The 21,257-nt window shown below is 35.4% G+C and overlaps 1 protein-coding gene across 6 annotated transcripts in view; it reads right to left on the bottom strand.

Moving 5' to 3' along the window:
• KNDC1 (kinase non-catalytic C-lobe domain containing 1) overlaps positions 1-21,257 on the bottom strand; it is a 68,716-nt gene that overhangs the window by 26,254 nt on the left and 21,205 nt on the right. For 5 of the 6 annotated variants that reach the window (XR_003925751.1, XM_030030268.2, XM_030030267.2 and 2 more), the window contains 6 exons: positions 16,252-16,398; positions 13,996-14,113; positions 12,615-13,636; positions 4,369-4,483; positions 1,141-1,212; positions 977-1,038 (listed from right to left, as the gene is read on the bottom strand). Coding sequence is in view for 5 of the 6 variants with exons in the window: in XM_030030268.2 (XP_029886128.1) it covers positions 977-1,038; positions 1,141-1,212; positions 4,369-4,483; positions 12,615-13,636; positions 13,996-14,113; positions 16,252-16,398 (1,536 nt within the window). In the remaining variant the exon portion in view is untranslated. Of the gene's footprint in view, positions 1-976; positions 1,039-1,140; positions 1,213-4,368; positions 4,484-4,836; positions 5,354-12,614; positions 13,637-13,995; positions 14,114-16,251; positions 16,399-21,257 lie in introns of those variants that run through there. The other variant, XM_030030270.1, reaches the window with a different exon arrangement.

Below are 21,257 nucleotides of genomic sequence, written 5' to 3'. Positions count from 1 at the left end.
TTACTTCAAATTTTCTAAAGAAAAATAATAAAGACTTTAGGATTATTAACTTCTACCATCTGGTGAAACTGCTGTATTATATTTCAGGGTTAGTTTAAGCTTCTGAAGCCTTTGAAAAACCTGCACATTGGATCAAAGCAGTTTAAGAAGAAAAAGCAACTTTAAAGGAGATGATATATAAACATTTTCTAGTTACAGATAATTTTACAGAAAGTCAAGCTCTGTCTTTAGTAGATTTTTAATGAAGGGTTTTTTTTTTTCTGATTCATGACTACTATGTCTAATTTTAAAGAACTCATGGGGCACAAGGTACATATTAGCTAACCTCTTTTCTTGTTACATAATAGAAGCATACTGTAAATTCTGCTTTCTTAACTCTTAAGACTACTGTGGTACAGTTTGCAATTCAGATGCAGTTGCAGTGGAGACAAATACTCACCTGATATCTATTAACATTTTTATCATCTTTGGTCTGAGAGCTCCTTATGGCTTATATACATAGCAAAAAGCTCTACGAAAACTGTATTGGTAAGAGATATAATTCATAATGTTCCCATAGTAAAAATACGCTGTTAGTGATATTTTTATCCAATCTTCCAAATGAAATTAATGTTTGGGCTTTAGCCTAGACAGTCTAAAATACTGATCTGTGTGACCTCCAGAATGTGAAAACATGACTTCAAACTCTGTCCTACTGCTAAAAAACCGAAAATAATTAAGCCTCATGGAAAACTATTGAATAATAGATTTTTGGCAGTTACTCCAACAATTTTGGAAGGCAAAATTATTTTTCAGAAGCAAACAGTTTTATGGGCGATTAATATATAAAAAACCCCACAGATAACCAAGAAATATTGGGAGAAATGAGAAATATTATTAGAATCTTAGAAGACTTTAGCTTTCTTCTTCAAACAGCAGAGGGATACAACCGTCCTTAGATAAAATACATAGCAACCTAAATAACCTAGCACATTACCTTCTCAGTATCCACATCCTCTTCTTCAATTTCAGGAGCTAAATAAAATATATCACAAGATTCTAAATGAGAAAAGAAACCAGAAACAAAAGGTAAGACATTTGCTACCTTCTCCACTCCTCCTCAAAAGAAATAAAAGCAGAGCATGCAATGTATTAGTTTACCTTCAGCTTTTGGAGCAGCAAAGAGGATACTTCCATGGCAGTCAATCAGCACAGAGTCCAAACATAAGACCACTGCAAAACAAGCCACAAAATGGCAAGGCATAATAAATATCTGTTCTTGTAACTATTTGACACTAATAAAAAGAAATTAAATAATTTAAAAAATAATTTGCAATGTCAGCAATTACCCTATGATAAATGATGCTTTAGATAACACTAATGCTAGAACAGATACCACCCAGTAAAGAGACAGTAGATGCATGATCACCCAAAGCAATTCCTGCAGAACGAAGACAAGAAAGTAAAACAAAATGGGATCACAATAAATAAAAGGGCTTAGAATACCGGAAGTTTATTCTCTTTATACCCAGCATTGAAAAGGAAGGCCAAGAAAGGAACAAAACAAAAAAAAGAAATACAACAGCTAGATGTACTCTGGTCTTCTCACAAGGTACCAATAAAAGATAGTCAATTTATCTTAAGCATTTAATCTCTCCTCTCTTCCCTTCTCCAACCCCACCAAAATATAGGGTCATTATCTGGAGACAGCTGAGACATATGTGGCCAGATCCAGAACTCCTCTAGGTGGGATAGGATATGGACTCCAGTTTTGCACAAATAGTTATAATCACACACACTCTCCCACTGAAGTGTTATGTAGATTGGTGCTTGCAAGGCCCTGAAATTTTCCATAGTTAGGAAAGAAATGACTGACTTCTAAAACTATTTTAAATGACCTGAGGTTTTCAGGAACTTAACATTACGGTCATGACATCACATTATATAAATTCAGTGATGAATTTGTGAACTTGTGGTAAGACTGTGTCTATCTGTTTGATATCTTCAAAGCAAAGTGTAATTTAACGTGTTTCAATATAATAAGCCAGTTGGCTAGTGATGTAGTCCTGCCTTTGTAGACTACCATCAAATATGCCGTTTTCTTATTAAAAAAGAGAGTACTAGGAGAACAGATTCTACATTAAATTAAGAGGTTAAAAAATTAAATTTATAAATTATTAAATAAAATATTAAGGAGGTCTAAGAGTAAAACAAATATTAATTTATTATTAAATAATAAATTGAAGAGGTCTAAGAGAGAAAAATAAAGAAAAAAAGGAAATCATACTTTTGCTTTTGTAGTTACCTGTACAAAACACATCTAAAGCCATTAAATTGTTCACTATGCTCAATGTAAATAAAGACTTGTCTACTACCTTCAATAATATTTAAGCTGGACTTGAACTACGTGTCTTGAAAAGCAAAGCTTTCCCAAACGGGAACCTTTACTAGTTATTTCTGCAGAGGCAGCTCCCCTGAGAACTCTTCATGCTCACTATCCTTGCTTCTGAAGAGTTAACGCCTCTGGCCCTGAATCTGCAACACAGTTCCCGTAAAACAGATCTCAATGAGTTCAGTACAACAGAGAATTCTCACCTGGGTTCTCTAAAGGCAACATGTAAGCAACATCCTCTGATAAGAGGAGAGGAAATAAGTAAAGTCTCAATGGAGGGTACAAACAACTTTTGTAGCAGGATTGAATTAAAAAAATACATGAAGATGCTAGCTTTGGGGAATGTTTTCTTACCCAGATAATTCCTGCTTAGGATAACAAAAAAAGTGTAATCAAGGAAGGATTTGGAGGAAAAGGCTGTCTAAGTGAATAAATAATAAATAATCCAGCTTGTTCCACATTTCATATACATAACTGTGACTCATCAGCTACCAATCTTACTCTACCAGTGTTAAGACAAAGGGTATTTTATCAAACACTTTATATTGTATCAGCTTCACCTTTAGTAAGTTCATATTACTCAAAAGGAATGCTGAGGGAACTTTATGTGTGTGTGTGGGGCGGCACTGTAGTAGTAACACCACTGTAAGTCATTCCACAGTGCACAATTACTCTCACAACAGGCACAGAATCCTCTGGCAGAAATATTCTAAATCTGAAAACAATATTCAACCTGAAGGTAGCTTTACTTGTCAAATATGGAATTTCAGGTAAGGTGCCTTCCATTTAGCAATTTGTATCATTATGTTCACTTTTACAGGCTACTTTAGGTTCAGATCACAACTCAGTCTTTAGTATTTTGAAGACTTATGCATTCTGAGTGCATGTAAGTATGGTAACAGAGGCTGGCTAGGCATATTAAATTAGAATCTGATCCATTATGTGCAGTTATTTGAAACCTTCACAAACATTAGGAACATGCTATGAGGCTGAAATAATCCTTCTGTTGCAAGGTATATCAAATACTTAGTTTAAGTGTAACATTGTTTAAAGTGCTCAGAAATCTCCATTTATGGCCAGTTTCCTTTTTAGCAGTTTTATATCATGAAAGATAAAAGAGGTGAAGCTGAAAACCAAAGAGATGCAGTAAGTTTTCTGCACCTCACTATCCAGTTGTTTATATTCAGTTACAGACTTCAAACTCATCCCTGTCGAAACCCTCAAAAGCAGGCTTTTTAAACCAAGAAAAAGAAAAGGTGGGGGTGGGTGAGTGGGGGGTGGGAACCTCTGCTCTGTTTATCAGAACTGCTACAGATTTATTATTAGTATAAGCTAAACTAACATTCACAATGCCTATGGAAATTTAGGATGGTCTTCTCCCAAGTCACATACAACATATTCCAATTCTGTCAAAAGACTGTTCCCTGTTCCTCTCTCAGAAGTTGACTTCTGACAATTCTTCTATAAACTGAAGCATAGGGAATGTGGAAGGAGTAATGTCATGACAAGACCCTGGGCGCTTTAAACTGACAAAGCCCTGTATTGTCAAAAATACATCAAGAATCATTTGTCACAAAGAAATCCAGGCAAGAGAGGAAGTTTTATGTTTACATATATATAAAACTTATTTCTTACTGCTTTCAAGATACAAGTTCCAAATGCTTTTCTTAAAAGTCACAGTACAGTTTCTCCATGCCCAAAAGTCTAAACACAAAATTTGTTTCACTACTTGAAATCAAAGATTTGTTTCCCCTGCAAAAGCCATCAAAACTCAGAATAAAAAGAAAAGAAGACATTCTTCTATATATGGAAGAAAACTCCAAATTGAATAAAAATTCTAAGCCACAGTTTAAGAGAGTGAAGTTAGAAATATTGCCTATTATTTTTTCTGTACACAAAATGAACGTTGAGATGTTTTGCTTCAATAGAATAAAGAAAACACTAATACAGTGAACATAAATAGCTAAGCAAATATTTTAAAATAATTAAGACTATACCTGGATAATCAATGCAAGTCTGCAGAGTACATAAACACTCGTGACATAATGCCCAGAGTTCATAGTCTTTCAGAGGTTTACCATACCAGGACAACAGGATTTTTAGAGAGATCCACTGAAAAAAAGAGTGAGGATGCAAAAAGTTATTAAAAATTATCACAAACCAAAAATGTTTACTGATGCAATGAAAAAGTAAATCCTAACATACAATGCACTCACCTAAAAAGCATTAAGAAAAGGTATTTATTGCACTTGACAGTAATGAACTAGTAATACTTCTTACTGAAAAAGCATTGCACAGTTAGCTAGCTGTATAGATGAACCAGTAGTTTCTTAATTGCATAACAAAAGTGTAATTCAAGTGAGATTTCAGCAAGAATAGAAGTGTTTCAGGAAAAGTAAGCTGTTTGGAAGTTCCTTCTCATCATACTAAGGAAAGACTCTTTTAGAATGTCAAAGATGACACATAATTATGAGGACATCACCTAGGCTTAAAAACAGAAGAATCCAAATGATCACCACCACAAAAAAATCCCATATTCAAATCCTGATTTACCCTGACAGGTGCATTACAAGTCTTACCTTCAAGATTTCATCATCATTTCTTGTTCTTCTGTGAAAGGCGTTAACAATATTGACAGAATTAATGACAGGTTTATTTGAAGTTCAAGCACATTGTTCTGTGTTTAATCGCTGGCTGCTCAATTTGTAGTAACCTCATTTGTTTTTCTGGCTATCAATTTAGATTTTGATACCTGGCATAATACCTTAATGTGACAAAGATACTCCTCCATGGAAACTTCCTGTTCTTCAGAGAATCCATGGTTTACATTTTGTGATTGATTTTTTTTTTTTTTTGATGAATATACAAACTTGAAATTGATAGTACTGCACAGACACCTTCCTGGATCAAGCTGTGCTAATAGAAGAGCTTATCACTCCTAGTGGCTCTTGATATCAGCTGGACTTTATGATCTCCATTCATCTACCAAAGGAACAGTAAAAAATTCACTGTAGGCAGAAACCTCTGGTTTAGAGCAGACCCGTCCAACTATTTTAGAAAACAGCACAGCATATTTTTTGTTGCATATGCAGCCCTAAGATAGTAAACTACCTCTAAATGTCAACTTTAGGCCATGTTGGGGAAAAGAACTACCAGAAGCACTTCAGATTTAACTCTGAAAAAACCTGGAGCACAAGAGACAGAAACAAAAATTAAAACCCTGAACTGGTCTGTTTTTACAAGTACCTTTATATCCCAATCAATGTCTGTAAAATCTAAATAGACTAAGGGTTTCTCTCACACACAATGGTAGTACATCATTACATCTGACAAATCAGTCTCTGCACTGTCATTTACTGCAGTCCATTTTTCATGACCCTGGCTATGAAACACCCTTCAGTGAGGCGCTATTTGGATTTTATCATAAAATATGCAATTAAGACTACTGGATTAACTTTCATTGAGATCAACAAACAGAAATAGCTTCCCTGTGATCTATGGGGAGGAGAAAAAGAACCTCATTAATTTCTGTAGCTGAAACTTCACTGATAATTTAATTTTTACCGGAAGACCTTCTCAAGGAATGTAAAACTTTGAGCTTATACTGTTTAAATATTCCTTGAAGGTGAACCAGATAAACCATAAATTTTTAGAAAGATGTACCGGCAAACATACCTTTTGCTCTACTTGAAATGTTTTGTATTCTGCCTACCTCTAACACACATAAAAATGTGGTGCTTTTATTCTCCCATCCTCCATTGTAGCACATTGCAAAAATTAGTAACTTCAGCATAGACAGATTTGAAGCCAGGTAATAAGGTTAAGCTTCATTCTCAAATTTTGCTATCACCAGCATCCTGGAGTGCAAAATTCTTTCATCAATGTGTTCCTTCATTATATCTAGAAAAGTAAGCTCGAACTGTCTGATAAAAAGACATAATTAAACACCAGGAAGGAAGAGGACAGATAATAAAAACAAAAGAATTAGTCTACAGAACATTCAAGATAGAACTTCATGCTGTTGATTGATTACTATCTCTGATCAGTGCTGCGTTCCCCCCTCCATAGCATCCTGATTCTCATGTGCCTCAAATGTCTTTGCTCACAAACACTTTACAATGAAAGAAGCAGCCAAATACTTCAAATTCACCCTGCACAGCTGAAACAAGTGGAGAGAAATCAAAAGATAAATTCCACAGAATGACTAGAACATTAAGAAGCTTTTGGGATTTGGGAATATTTTTGTAATAAGTACACACCACTGCCACATGTTTCTCTGTAAGAGAATCCCTCCTCTTGAAGTTTATGTCCCTAGAGGCTCTAAAAGCTGCAGCGGAGAAAGACAGGCTTCCTCTATTGCATATACAAATCACCTTTCACTTCAGGAGAAGGTGATGAATGGCTAGCAAGGGGAAGAAGAATCTCTTGCTAAACTGGAGACTGAAGTTAGTTGTACAGCAGAAAGCTGAAAAGTATTTCTCATCACTTCTGGGATATCCAAGCTCTCTAGAGGAAGAAAGAAATGACAGAAAGAAATTTAAGCACAGCAGGAAAGTAGGAATAAACCCTAAGAGCAGCAGCAAAAGTTTATGATAAGAAAGAAGTGTCAATGATAGATAACAAAATAGAGGATGAAAAGGCATCAGAAATAAATTCTGTTTCAGAAGAAACAAGGATGTAGGAAAAGCAAATCTTAGCAGAAGCGAGAATCACTGCCATCCACAGGATGGCCAAATTAACCTGAGTCAGGGAAAAAAAAGGATGCAGTCTGGTTACAGGTTGATGAACTTTATTTAAATGTATACCCTCATTGCTTCTCTCTGGCAAGCATCCTAAAGAAAGATTAAACTTCAAATATTAATATTGCTAGCTAGTATTCATATGATAGTTCTCTGTGATACTAATAACAAACTGCATTGCTGTTGTCTCTTACTATAATTGAAGTCTCTCCCCACCTCGACCATATCAAAAGATTACTTTTTATTCCTGAAAAAAAACCCCAAACAACCCAAGAAGGTTATTTTTCTAGTGTTCTAATTATTCCAAATGCTCACCTTCCTACACCAGAAAGAGAGAATTCTAGAAGACTTCATCTGAAGACTGAGGGTTCAGACCTGCTGGGACTTATCCTTCTAACAACTTGTAAAAGTTATCTGATATAGTCCAGGTATACGATAAGACATGTTTCATCACACATTTACATCTGTGATGAAAAACACATGCAGTCTGGTTAAAATAGTTTCCAAAGGAAAAATAATACACTTCTCAACCAAAGATTGAGGCAATTTTTATTTAAGCCTCAAAACTTAAATAAAGGTATTTAATGCAATGCAACTCATACCTCACCTTTAAGGTGTTTAACATTAGATACCTCAAATGTATTTAACACAATGCACATTCAAATTCCACTGAACCTGTTTATGTTTTGGTAAACATTTAAGTGTAAAACTCCCTTATTTAGGCACGTGTCTCACATTTGGTTGTTTTGGGTTTTTTTCTAACATTTAAGTCTCTGATTCATGGCTATTACTATTTCCTACAACTTCAAAAAGCCCCACTCAACCACCAAGAAAAAAAAATCTGAAGTGCTGGAAAACATATGATTAAAATTTTTTAGTCAAACTGCCTGTAGCATGCATTGTTACTTAACTATCTCTTCAGACATTTTAGCAAAGCAAGCTCAAGACAACTGTTCAGCACCCATAAGGCCTTGAGTCCACTTCATTTAAAGAATTATTTTAATACTGATAATATACTAATAAATGTTTTTGCATCACCAGTAAAATTGCACCAAACAAAATTATAATCCAGCGCCTCTTCCTGAAATTTTTTCTTCATGTTCTAAAACAGACCTTTTCATAACAGAAATCATATAACCAGTTTTTAAAACAAGAAAATGTTTTTCACAGCACAGAAATTTTGACAGAAAATATGAAAAAGCCACATGACTGATTATTGCCTATAGCTACATACTGGTGACATTTTGTTTTATGCCAAAAATACTGCATTTTAAACCTCACTTGTTGAAAAAGTGATGTTTTTTCTTCAGTGCTGCAAAGATTACTTAACAGATCTTTTATTTCACTGTTGGTACCAGAATTGTAAAACCAAACTTTTAGTAAAGCATTCAGACTATGCCAGCGTACTATATTTTATGAACATAATGCTGGCATATTTTAAACGGCCAAAGCAATCAAGATTGTCATTATTCTTTTCTTAATAAGTACTATTCTGGGAATTGACAACTTTTCTTTCCTTCAAGTGTTATTTCCCCAGTGTTCAGGTGTCATTCTCTAGCTACGTGGCTTTTCATTTCTCTCATGCTTGACTGGGTATGAATGATCAACAGAAAACAAATGTGTGTATGTCAGGTTCCCGTTAGCCCTTCCCATGTAAAGGCCATAGCATTTGTATCACAGAGAAAACATTTAAAAGTGTTAGAGATGAGACACACCTGATTGGAATGAAATTGGTTAGAGAAATAAAAGATCCCCACTCAAACTTGAAGTGAAAAATATTTATTTACGGCATGCAAAACTATAAAAATTACTAGGAAAACCCTCACAAGATACATTGCAGTAGCCAGACAAAAGCAAGCAAGTATTTTTTAGTAATGCTTACTAGCAGTAAAGCACACAACATTAAGAAGCAGTCTTGGAGTATTAGAAAAATATTGTCCACTGGAGAAGTATTGACAGGCAAGAAAAACTGTCTGTTCTCCAGAGTAGACAAGGTTGATCTTCAACCGGATGGGACTGGTATTGCAATTTCTCTAAAGAACAAGAAATATTTAAAGAGATGCTAGAAATACTATTCTAAAAGCTCTACTTGCTGCAATCATACTTATCTGTTATAGAAAACTAGTGAAAGAGCAGCACTGTAAATCTTCTAAGGTGTTTTCTATTTAGCCCAGAAGACAGAAATCACATTAATTGGGGCTTCACACTTTTTGTGCCTTTGCAGTAAATAAACAAACTCTCAGACTCAAGTTTTGGCCTAAAAAAAAAAAAAAAAAAAAAAAAAAAAATCAAACATTTTTAGGTATTCAGTAAAATTCTGGGACAGAGAAATGAAAGGGAACTTGAAAGAAAGACATCAGTTGTAACTTTTTCCATGGAAGGGATAGCACAGTATGGTTTTATTTTTGCAATTGTCAGGAGGTTAAGACAGAGGCAGAAACTGTTGTTTTAGAAGCCTGAGGAATAAAATCTGTTTTCCAAAAGAAGAAAAAGAAGCTGAAAACACTACCCCCCCAAAAAAAGATTTATAATAGATAATTCCACCATATAGTTTAATGACTACTGAAAATGAATTACTTTCCTTCAGAAAACAAAGATTACCAGGCTAGAAGCTCAGCATTTCATAGAAGAGACAGCCATTTCGAAAACTTAGGTGTTGCTCACAGATGTTGATATATTTAAATGCTTTTCTTCTCCCTACAACAGTTAAATAATCAAAGAAGTTTTGGGCAGGTTTTGCTTTTTTGTTGTTTTGTTTGTTTAGGTATTTTTAGGGTGGGTTTTTGGTTTTTTTTTAAGACCCATTTATGATTTCTCTAAAGAGCATAATATTTTTATGTGGCAGGACCTGAACATTTGCTGGAATTGATTATTAAAAAAAGAATATAGAGCATGAGTCTATCAAACCTTTCTTCTACTGAAAACACAGCTATAAAACTCTGGTTTCATCGACAACCACCACCCTGCTGTCTTCATTTCAGCTCATATGTATTACAACACTGCTTATTATGGTAACTGGAATAATAGCTACCTTTTCTAAATCACTGTGATTGTCCTGTGAATTCAGTGGGAGCAGGATAACCTCACTTCTACTAAGAGCCTACTTACTTAGGAGAATAAAATTCTGTTCAGGCTGAAAGAGCACTTTATTTAAATTGATGACGAAATATTTGAAGAAAAAGAGGATTTCAGAAGAATGGCAAAATAATGCGAAAACATATTTTGGTTTACGTTTCTGTGTGCCAATCTCAAGTGCTGCTGCAGGAAAAACAAACGGGACATTCATTACAACTTCTAAATTGTGCAAGAATTTTGGGAAACTATAATTCTGAGGACGATTATTTTCTTTAAAGTATCTTCATGTACCCAGACTTAAACTGTTGTCCCAGTAATCCAGTAAGGACAGAATATAGGTCTTATTTCAACAGATTTTTTTTCTCCTTAAAGAAGAACCCCTATCACTACACTCAATTTATTCTTAAGTGATGGCAGCGTATTCACCACACCTCTCTAGTTAACATGGAGGCTTAAGTAAGTCCACTTCCACCTCAAGGCAAGTGACTGAAGTGTGCTACCTTTATTTCTTGGAACGAAAAAAACCTCCTAAAACCCAACAACAAAAAAACCCCAAACCAAAAAAACCCAACAAACCAGCTGCAGCGGTTTTACAGTGGTCTGACAGCCTTATCTTAGCCGTCCTCTCCATGACAAATAAACATGTAAATTAATTCCTAGGTCTACACAGTTTAGCATAAAAAAATAAAAACTCCATTCAGAAAAAAAAGAGATTTGCACATGTGATGAAAGACAGTTGTTTCTGTTGCTGGAATACTAAGACATATCTAGATTTCTGTATGCTAACAAGCTTTCTCACAAGAAGTCAGTGACTGAAATTGCTGTGATCCTTGCTAGAAATACAAGCACATCTACCAAATGAAGCAGGTTCATGTAAATCCAGAGTAACAAATGACACAGCAAAAGCAGAAGACTTCGGAATGATTATAAATCTGATTATTACTTTCCACTCTTTTCTGAATATGAAGGTTGCATAGTCCAGAGCAGGAAGGGGGACGGTGTTGGGGGAAGCATGTGTCTACAATAAATGGATCTTTTCCCAGAGTCTGAAGAATGCACCTGCAGGATTTAAAAACTAAATAAAGGACTCAATATGCATACAATGAGTAACTCCCTCAGAGAGCAAAACCATGCCATGTGGTACTTATCCTTATTTACTGTCCTCCTGCACTATGAATTTAATAAGCACACATGCTATTGAGGGGAGGAGAGACAGGAAAGGGAAAAAAGCAGTTAGAACAATCTTCAATGTTACATTAATTTTTTAGCTATGATGAACCAAAGGCAATTTACATACTTGACAGTCCTAGGTTACTACTCCAGTGGAGGTGTTCGGGCAAGGTGAAAAGAAGGATGGATGCAGACTGAACATAACCCTACCCATAACACTGCATGGGATGGCTGGAAGACTGGCTATTAGGCAAGGAGAACAAGGCTGAGTTGTCAGTAGACAAGTAAGAAAAAAAACCCAACATCTTCACCTAAGCATAATTTCTGGAAATGAAATGTGTGAAGTTTGTGCTGCTCATTTTTATCAACTCACAGCAAGGCTGGAGAATCATCAACCATCCTGCATTTTTACCCAGCAGCTCTCTTATCACATGGATTGTTTACATCTCTTTGAGTGTGGCACAAGAGAAAACCATCTAGTCAGAGACCAAACTTGTCCACCCTGAGAATATGTAATTTGAGCAGAGACCACACTACAACTATCTATCAACAAGTTCTAGTAGACTAATTATCAACTCTCCCTCTTCTTATTTGTCTATGTATAAGGATGAAATGCTTGAGACAACAACATCATATTGTGCACATATTTGAATTCTATCATGAATTATACATAACAAACACAGAGGTGGTAATTTAAGAACACAGAACAGATACAGCATATGTACAATTTTTGAAAACTTAAATGTACATGTAGATTAAAAAAAAGTGGAGTCTCTTCACCTCCTGAAGCAGATGGGATATTGCCATTGATTTCAATGAGGTCAGGTTTACAGTCAGGTACTCTGCAATTTTTGTAAGCACCTAGGAGGCCCACTGCAAGGTAGTGAACTTTATGCACTGACAGTAACACAAAGAGTTAAAAATCTACATATGCTTTGGTAATGTTCTCTTACAAATGTAATCAACTATTAAGTATACTGCTCTAGCACACTAGCGAGTATACTCCATTTGTAAAAAAAAAAAAAAAAAGAAAGTTGATTTTGCAATAGCATAAATTTCACTGCAGCACTTTACTTTTAAAGAGGAAAAAAGGATCACCAGTTTCCAATATTAACTCTTAAAGTGTGCAGACTAGCAAAATTCGATTTTCCAGGATGCTAAAGGGGACAAGGGGGGAAGAAATCACACAGTATTTAAGTCATTTCATCTCCACATAAGTGACTACAGCAACTATATAATGAAGACTTTATTTTTACTACCTGCTCATTACTTTTGATTTCTGACCCTCTGCCTCCACAAAGATTATCTTCATTATTGTTTGCGCTCATTGCACCGTTGCTTAATTCTGGAGACCTAATTAGGTTTGATCCGTATCTGTTCCCACTGGGTTTTGTCGTTAACACTGAAGCCATCTTGTTAAAATGTGGTAAAGAATTTTCATTTGACCCTTGAAAAGTTTCAGAAGAGTCTTCCAACGCCATGTAATTGTCTAGCATTTTTGCTCCAGCAATTGATTGATTTGGGCCTTTTAGCATACCAGCTGTATTTGGCATTTCAGAGGTAGCATCAGAACAGTCTTCTTTATGATCAGATGAAGCAAAACCTATCTTTTTACCATTAATAAGTGACATATGTTCTTCTAGATTCATGCCAGACACCTGTGTGCATACACATGGAGCTTCTAAGTGAAGATCATTAACCTGGTGATTCTTTGGTTCTATTTTTGGTGGACTACTAATAGCAAATGAATTAAGATTTCCCTTTGAAAAAGCAACCTCATTATTATTGTCTAGAGGTAGTGACTCTTGTGTTAGCAAGTAATTTTTCCTAGCTAGTGGTCCACTGTTGGTTACAGAAGTAAAAAAGTTATTTGTATCTGCAGGTTCAAGTGGTAGCTTTGGAAATGTTTTAATTTTTCTCAAAGAACCTTTCTTAAAAATGCCATCTCTCTCCAGGTCAATAACACATGATTTTATATCCAAAGCAACACTAGCAAAACTGTCAGTATACGCTGCATGTTTGTCGTCTTCTTTGCTCTTTTTAGGTTGAGTCGCAGGTTGAGAATGTTGAGTTTTCTCATTATCCAGATCAATTTGCATTTCCTTCAAACCACTTTCTCTGCCAGTCACCATAGTAACTATAGAAGAGTCCTTATGACAGGCAGCTGTCACATCTTCCACTGCAGACGAATCATCTGCTATGTTGTTTTTCTCATTTGAATATAATTTAGATCCCAAACTTCTCTGACACATTCTTCCCTTCCACATGTTATCACAGACATCTAGATGCAAAAACAGATGCTTATATTAAATGTGTATTTAAACCTTCTAATCTTTCCTAGTAAATCTTTATATTGCTTTTTCCTACCACTGCTGTTATGTATCTTTAGTACGTTACACAAATTAATTATTTCTGGACAAGTCACTTTTAATCATAAAAGACACTCTAAATATATTAATCATGTTCATTAAGAGTTGTATGTCCCCTCCTCCCCACCTCCAATCTACAAATATTTAATAATAACTTTTTTGATATCTAGAAAGGAACCTATAACAGGAAAGTACACAAACACAGCATTTTAAAAATCATTAGATATGTCATGCAATATAAAGTTCTAGGCTAAATACATTTTAAGGTTACCTTGAGAAGCACCAAATGATTCAATTGAAAGAACCCTTCTTCCAACAGCAGACAGGCTTCGACAAATATTACTTGATGAAGCAATCTTCAGTTTTTCTTCACATAATGACAAAATGCTCTAGAGAAAATTAGTGTTAAATACTTATTTAATAATGAATAGAATTGTGAATTTTGACTAAAGTGAATCATGTTAACTCACACAGTACATCTGAATTTATATGATGCTACATTGAAGGTCTTTCTTGCACTGTTCATTATACCATGTGTTTCTATTATGTGGTTGAATTAATTTCTCATTTTTACCATGGGCTATCAGGAAATTATTTAATACAGTTCAAGTTCTAGCCTACAGTTAGAACACTAAGAACAACTGATAAAAATTAATAATCTTAAATGCTACCTTTTATGAATAACATACTGAAAACGTAAAAAAGCTAAAGCGTGGATTATTTTTTAAACAGCCAGTGATTCACTTGAATTGAGTGACATAGGCAGGATGATGTTTTTATTACTGGAATTACATTAAAAGTACATCCTGAATCTTTTAAAAAATGCAAAATACAAATATCTAGAAAGCACTATTCCCAATTAGAGAAAGCAATCATTATCAGATCACAAGAAGAAACAGTATTACATATCTCTTATCTGTAGCTTGAGCATCATTTGATGGCATTAGCATTGGTATCACATATGATTAACTACAGACATTCACACATGTAAAAACCTGTCACTTTGGACGGGAAGTAGAAGAGAGCTGCCTTTCCAAATGCATCCCACTGTTTCCTCAGTAACTGTTCCTAGATAAACACTGATGAGACCTCATACTGCTCTGAGGAGCTGCTGTTTCTTTCCCATTAACCTGCTCAGCTGCTCTTCTGCTGTTGTGAGTGGAAGGAAGAAATCAGCTGTTGGTTCACATATCAGATTGAGGAAGGACAGGAAAAGGTGAGACAGGTATCAAGCTGTGCTGGAGTTTAGTGAAACGCCTAGAAAAGTCTATGGGTTTTCCCTCCATATAGCTCCCCTCACTCCCTTTTACCCATGAATGGCCCAGTGGAAAAAGAATGGAAAAGAGAACAGAGTCACAAAGCAACCTTCGTGTATTACCCCAGACCAGCCTTGACCCACTCTATTTTTGGGCTGATGTAAGTAGTCACCAAAGCTTTTGGGGACTACAGACCAATTGGAGATGATAGAGAGTGCTATACAATCCCTTTCCTGACTATGCTCCAAAGTAAACAAATAGAAATACAGGAGTTGATCAAGCAGGCTCTATGTCAGGAATGGTCTCCTGCCTAGGCAGTCCTCAACCAGGGAGCCAATACTATTTGCTTCATAAAAATAAATCTATTCATTCTTCTGTTGCAGCGGTCTTTCTGCAAAGTATTGCTTATAGGTGCTATACCATTTAGAATTTATGCTATCAGCTCAGAGAAAAAAAAAAGGAACAGAAAAGTAGATAGCACTATTCTGAAGTAGAACTGAATCCAAGAAAAGTCACATTTGGACAACTGTTATTCTCTGGCTACAGTCTGAAAGTCTGCAAAAACAATGCATTAAAGCTAAACTTTCACACATTAATGTCAAATAACACTGTATTAGGTAAGCAATATTTAGAATGTAAATTCTTTGAAAACATCTTCTTGAAAAATCCTATATATCTTCAAATTCTTTCTACAAACTAAAGGTAAAATAAGAGGCTAAGTGGAATAAAATACAAAACCAATTAAGATGTCTAATCAAATACTATTAAACATTTATGTATTTACAGAAGAACTAGTTAGTAGTAACGCTTTGAACAACACTGCTTTGAACATGCCAAGGAACAGAGGTTTCCTGCTGTGTGGCTACCTCCATCCCCTTCTTAAACGCAATCCAAACATCATTTGAGGCACCATGCAAATTTCACAGCATAATGCCTGTGCTCTTACTTCTAACTTCTTACCTCTCTGTAAACTCAATATTAAATGGGAAGAAACAGTTCGTGAGAAAATTTAGATCCACAAGTGTATTCACCCAACCTTCTTAATTGAATCACTGTAAAATATCTACATCTGCTTTTCAGGTTGTATCACCATTAGATTAGAAAGAAGAATTTCTGCTAAGTCTAGGAAAACCTCAGCTTTCTTGCAAAATCTGAGCATATTACATATAAAGACCATCTCTCTATTAATGAGCACACATACAGAAATATTTTTGTCACTTCTTTAAAACACAAAAACATGAAAAACAGAAAACTATGTAGGGCTGTTTTACCTCAATATCTGGCCTATTTTCAGGATTCTCTTCTTGCATTTGTTCCAGCAGAGTATGCAGATCTTGCCCAAATTCTGATTCTGTCTCAGGTTCTACTATATATTCTATTGCTGCTTTCAACGTTGCACCCAAAGAATAGATGTGTGCCTGCATGAAGTTTAAAAAAAGGCATTAAATATGTTAGCAATTCTCTCTCTCCTGCCAAAAAAGCTCTGAGATCACAAGGGATCCAGCTTACATTGTTTTCATTTTTAACTTACAAGGTAACAGTTTACTGGAAGGGTGGTTTAATTTAAACAGGAGTAACAAAACAGGCTTCAGTCCTGCTTTGGGGAATATGTTTGCTGCAAACAAAAAGCAATAACCCTGTGTGGTCCAGCTAGAACCTTTTTTCTTCCTCACCAATAATCAGTACTACAATTGTTCATCAGCTACAGTTAAATATAAAACTCAGCCCCCTGTGTGTGTGCAAATAATATTTAAGTTAGAAGCATGCTGGAAGATTGCAGTGGCATTTGTCTTAGCAGGGAAAAAAAAAAATTAGTCTGACTTATAAGTGCTATCAAGCACTTAACAGCAAAGTTAAAGAAAGCAAACAGAAACAATACAGCATAATATCACTTGTCTCTGAAGACACTTATGAAAGAAGTTTAAGAAATACTCCACGTTTGCCACCTCTGCTTCTCTTAAAATCCACAACCTTGTGATGAGCTCCAATAAAAACAGAGGTGAGCCAACAACTTTCTTAAATCTAGTGCTAATGCATTGGATTTGCCATACAACACAGCTACCTCTTAATTTTAGAAGTTTTCTGCTTCTTAAAAAAAAAAAAAAAAAAGAAAAAGACATTTTCAGATCTGCTTTAATAGTAACAGTAATTTACCCATGATGGCCTGTATTTTAATGTTCCATTCAGAGAACACAATTCAGTAAAATTTATAACCAAGATCATAAGTACAAGTTTGTGTAAACATTTCAATGGTGATGCAGTACAGGCAGGAATTCAAGTGTACTGAACACTGCCCTCTCAGGTTTACAAATACATACATAAATAAAAGAATGACCAGATTTGTACATTAAATCTGGTTATACTAATGCATTTGCTATATGCTTTACTATTTTTCACCCTAGAAGGACAACTGACTCTAAGGTCAAAAGTAACTTCCTCCCCTATTTTCTCATTAATGTGTATTATTGTCTCTAAGTTGGATGAAGGGGAGGTGACTTGTTCTGCAGGTATGCATATTTATTTACTTTCTAGTGATGCAGCGCACCTCCATGAAGGGGAGTGCAACACCACCTTATTAGGAAGTGCTGTGTGTGTGAGCATGTCGCTTGGACAGTCCCACTTCTTCCCCCTCCTCCATGGCCCCCCAAACCAAGAAAGCATAAACTAGTGCTGAATGCTGGACCTAAAGCCTTGATTTACCCTTGGGACACGTCGAGATTAGGGGAAAGGTCAGAAAAACAAACCATATGACATCTGATCTAAAAAGAAAAGCAATTACTGCAAAGCAGTAATTTCAGTCTCAAGTTCTTCGAATCTCAGAGGAACTCAGACTGGAGTTGGTACGATTTTTATTTTGATTTAGCAGAAGAATGAATGCCATTCATCTATTAAAAGAGTAAGGATTACTTCCCCCCTTACCCCTGCCTCCCCTTCACCACATGAAGCTACTATAACCCACTTAGTGCCAGTAGCCCTACTGAAATACACTGCTGACAGGTTTGGGTTTTTTTTTTTGGGGGGTTTTTTTGTTTGTTTTTTTTAAGATAAAACAAGACTATGTTGGCAAAAGGATATGAAACTATGAAGCCTGAGCAAATAACCCACTAACAAGGTGATGGGAAGACAGTTATTTCTTCATACTTACTGAAGTTACCACTACCTTCACCCATACTTATTTCAGCTGCAGCAAAGGAACTCCACCCTGGACTAATAGAGCTACTCACAAAGGAAGTACAACTCCTATTAATAAATGTTTCGAGGATGATGGTCTTACAGTCCGCACAAGTTAACTTGCTATAAAACTAACTAGGTATAAATTAACACCTTTCTAAGCCTGCCCAAGACTGAAGGCCTGAAAATGTACCTGCCTGGAGAAAAATCAATCAATCAATCTAGATTTACACTCTAGTATAGTTCAATCTGTGGAAAAAATTTAACCAAAACTCCTTCCCCAACATCCAAGAATTTATTAAGATCGTTTTAAGTTTTGTTTTTTTTCTGCAGGCTGTTTCATAAGCTTTTGAACAGTGAAGAGGAAGTATAGAGTGTACAACTTATTCCTTTACTTTGATATTAAATACTTGGTTTCAGTGAGCTATGTCATTTTGCATTTCTCAATGGACAGCATAACAGAAAACTCAACATAAAGTTAAAAAAGAACAAGGAAACAAAGACAAATTCTTAAAAATATAATACAGCTCTATTTAAAGAACTTTTTGTATAAATGTAATATTGTACTGTGGAAGTTTAATATAGTCAATTTTAGTAACTTATGCATTTGATATGATCTGCAGCAAGTGACATCACCTCTGTTCCATAATATGACTATTAAAGAAAGAAATTAATCACTCCTCTAAGAACTGAAGGAAAAAATCATGTTACGGATGTACACTATGCAGACCAAGCAATGTCAGAATACCAGATGAAATAATGCCATATACTGTGGGGACACCTTTGAATTCAGAAGGTACTTCCGAACAGAATAACCAATGTCAGCTTCCCTATACCACTCCTAACATCAGGAATGCATAGAAGAATTGCTTTATTAGGAAAATTTGCCTTTAGACTCTAACATCCACTATATAACTGACACCAAGCTTCACCGGTGATACTTTAAAGATAATATATTGCTTATGTGCTTTTATATCATGTGGCAAAAGTAAGCAACACATTACATTTGTACTCTATCAGCAAATCTTGCACATCTATTTATTCAGCATAGTGTTCTATTTATAGAAATGCTAAGGTTAACAAAGGCAGCAGCAGCAAAAAAAATTAATCTACTTATTCATTCTTAGGGAAAAAAAAAAAAAAAAAAAAAGAAAAGAAAGAGAAAAGCAACTAAGACTCAGCCTCCAAAACCAGATAATATTGTAACACTTGGCATGTCCCTAACAACTCACATCAAGAGACAGGCTGTAGTCATGAAGTAAGAATTAAAAGCAGTTTACCTCAAATTGCCAACTTACTTGACACATTTTTTTTACCCTGTTTGGCATTTAGTAAACAGAATACTTCAGGGAAACTCAGTGAACTAGAATAGGGATGGAAAAGGCTCTTGTTCCTGCCTCCTCTTTTTGTTCAGTTCAGAAGTGGTATCTTACATGTGTCTACAGGCATCACTCTCGAGGCTAGTTTATCATTTGGACACGTAAGTTTAAGCATCTCCAAAAGACGTGTCTGATTCCTCAGCATCTGATTTCATCTACAGAATGTAGTGTCTATTCCAAATACACAGTGCATAAGAAGAAACAAGACTTTATCTATTCCTCTCTCAGTAAGAAATTTATAAGAAATAAACTATTTCTTATAATACAGAAGAATAAGAAAATATATTTGGATATAATCTCATTATATACAACTCAAATACCAACTCTAAAAGCAGGACAGAAAGATGGGGGACTTAACTTTGAGGGAACAAAAAATTTGCCTTCTGACAAATTTTATTCATCCATATGAGGATGGATATGGACATTATAGGACATAAGAACAGGGAGAGCAGAGCAACATATTACCTCATCCCACTTCTTCCAATTAATAATTTCTGTTCACAGTGGAATGTAACACATATCCCCTGGTCTGCCTTTAAAAGCACAAATGCCTGAGGTGCAAGCGGACAGGCTTCCACTCCCTCCATTTTGCTGTCCTGCTTTAAAGAAGTTCACCGCATCTTTTCTTGTACAAGGGAAAGGCCAAGTCTGATACTGAATGAAGAAAGATTTTTTTTGTCCCCCACACAGAAAATTGTTCTGCTGAGATACTTTCTTTCCTCTGACATCCAGGAAAACTAGTTTTGAAGATGGCCATTTCAATCACCATAGTTTGTAATTGATTTCTATGTTAAAAAATTTATTGGGAACTTCAACATCTTTTCCAACTTGAAACTTTCTTTAATGTAAATCCCCATTTTACCTTTCCCCTCTCCCAGCTCTCCAAACACCACCACCGCCAACCCCACAAGAAAAAGGGGAAAGAAAATCCTACTATTTAATCAGTTTCCTGAGCTAGCAGTAAACATGGTTAATATGTAAAGTAATCCAATGTAACCTTAAGTCTTCTAGCTGAACGGGAGCAATGAGAAAATGAGTTTGTGATCATCCACTAGGTGGCGCGTTCCTCAAGTTTATGCATCAAATCTGCTTCTACTTAATACGTTATTTAGGCTTAGGAAGAAAATTTCACTTTCTGGGAAAGGAGAGCAAGATGGTAAATGCAATAAATAAAGCAAATTCATAAGTATAAAATATGTACTGCTCACTAGAAGGGACTGCTCTCAGTGAAAACAATCTCACAATTAAGCCAGGGGTTTTTTTTAGTGTGTTACAAGGAAAGTAACAAATAGGAAGGGACAGCAAACAGCTTTCCTTCTCCTGCAAGACAAGCAAAAATTGATACTCTATTGGCAGTTAGGAATTTTCTTGAAAAATTAAGAGGGTTTTTTTCCAGTGAAGATTTTTCCTTTGTTTCTGAAAAAAACCTCACCTGTTGTAATTCTAGCTAAGGAGAATAGTTTATGAGTTATAGGAACTGTTGCATTACAGGATAATAATATTAATAGCTGACAAATAGCATGCATTTCAGGAAAGATCCAAAAGAAAAAAACAACAACAAAACAACCTCTTCACAATTCCTAAAGAGACTCTTAAGTTAAAGACTAAATGTAACTTGTTACAAAAAATACACAGACCCTGCTGGTAAGACTGCACTACGGTATCAGCTTTAAAAAGTATGGGGGAAAGAGAGAAAGTCCCATCAGGAAACGGATCTCCAGATCTGG

The sequence above is a fragment of the Aquila chrysaetos genome, chromosome 11 (genome assembly GCF_900496995.4).
Source record: "Aquila chrysaetos chrysaetos chromosome 11, bAquChr1.4, whole genome shotgun sequence".
NCBI classification, from domain to species: domain Eukaryota; kingdom Metazoa; phylum Chordata; class Aves; order Accipitriformes; family Accipitridae; genus Aquila; species Aquila chrysaetos.
Note: the sequence above shows the minus strand (reverse complement) of the source record. Positions and strands in the feature narration are given on the sequence as shown.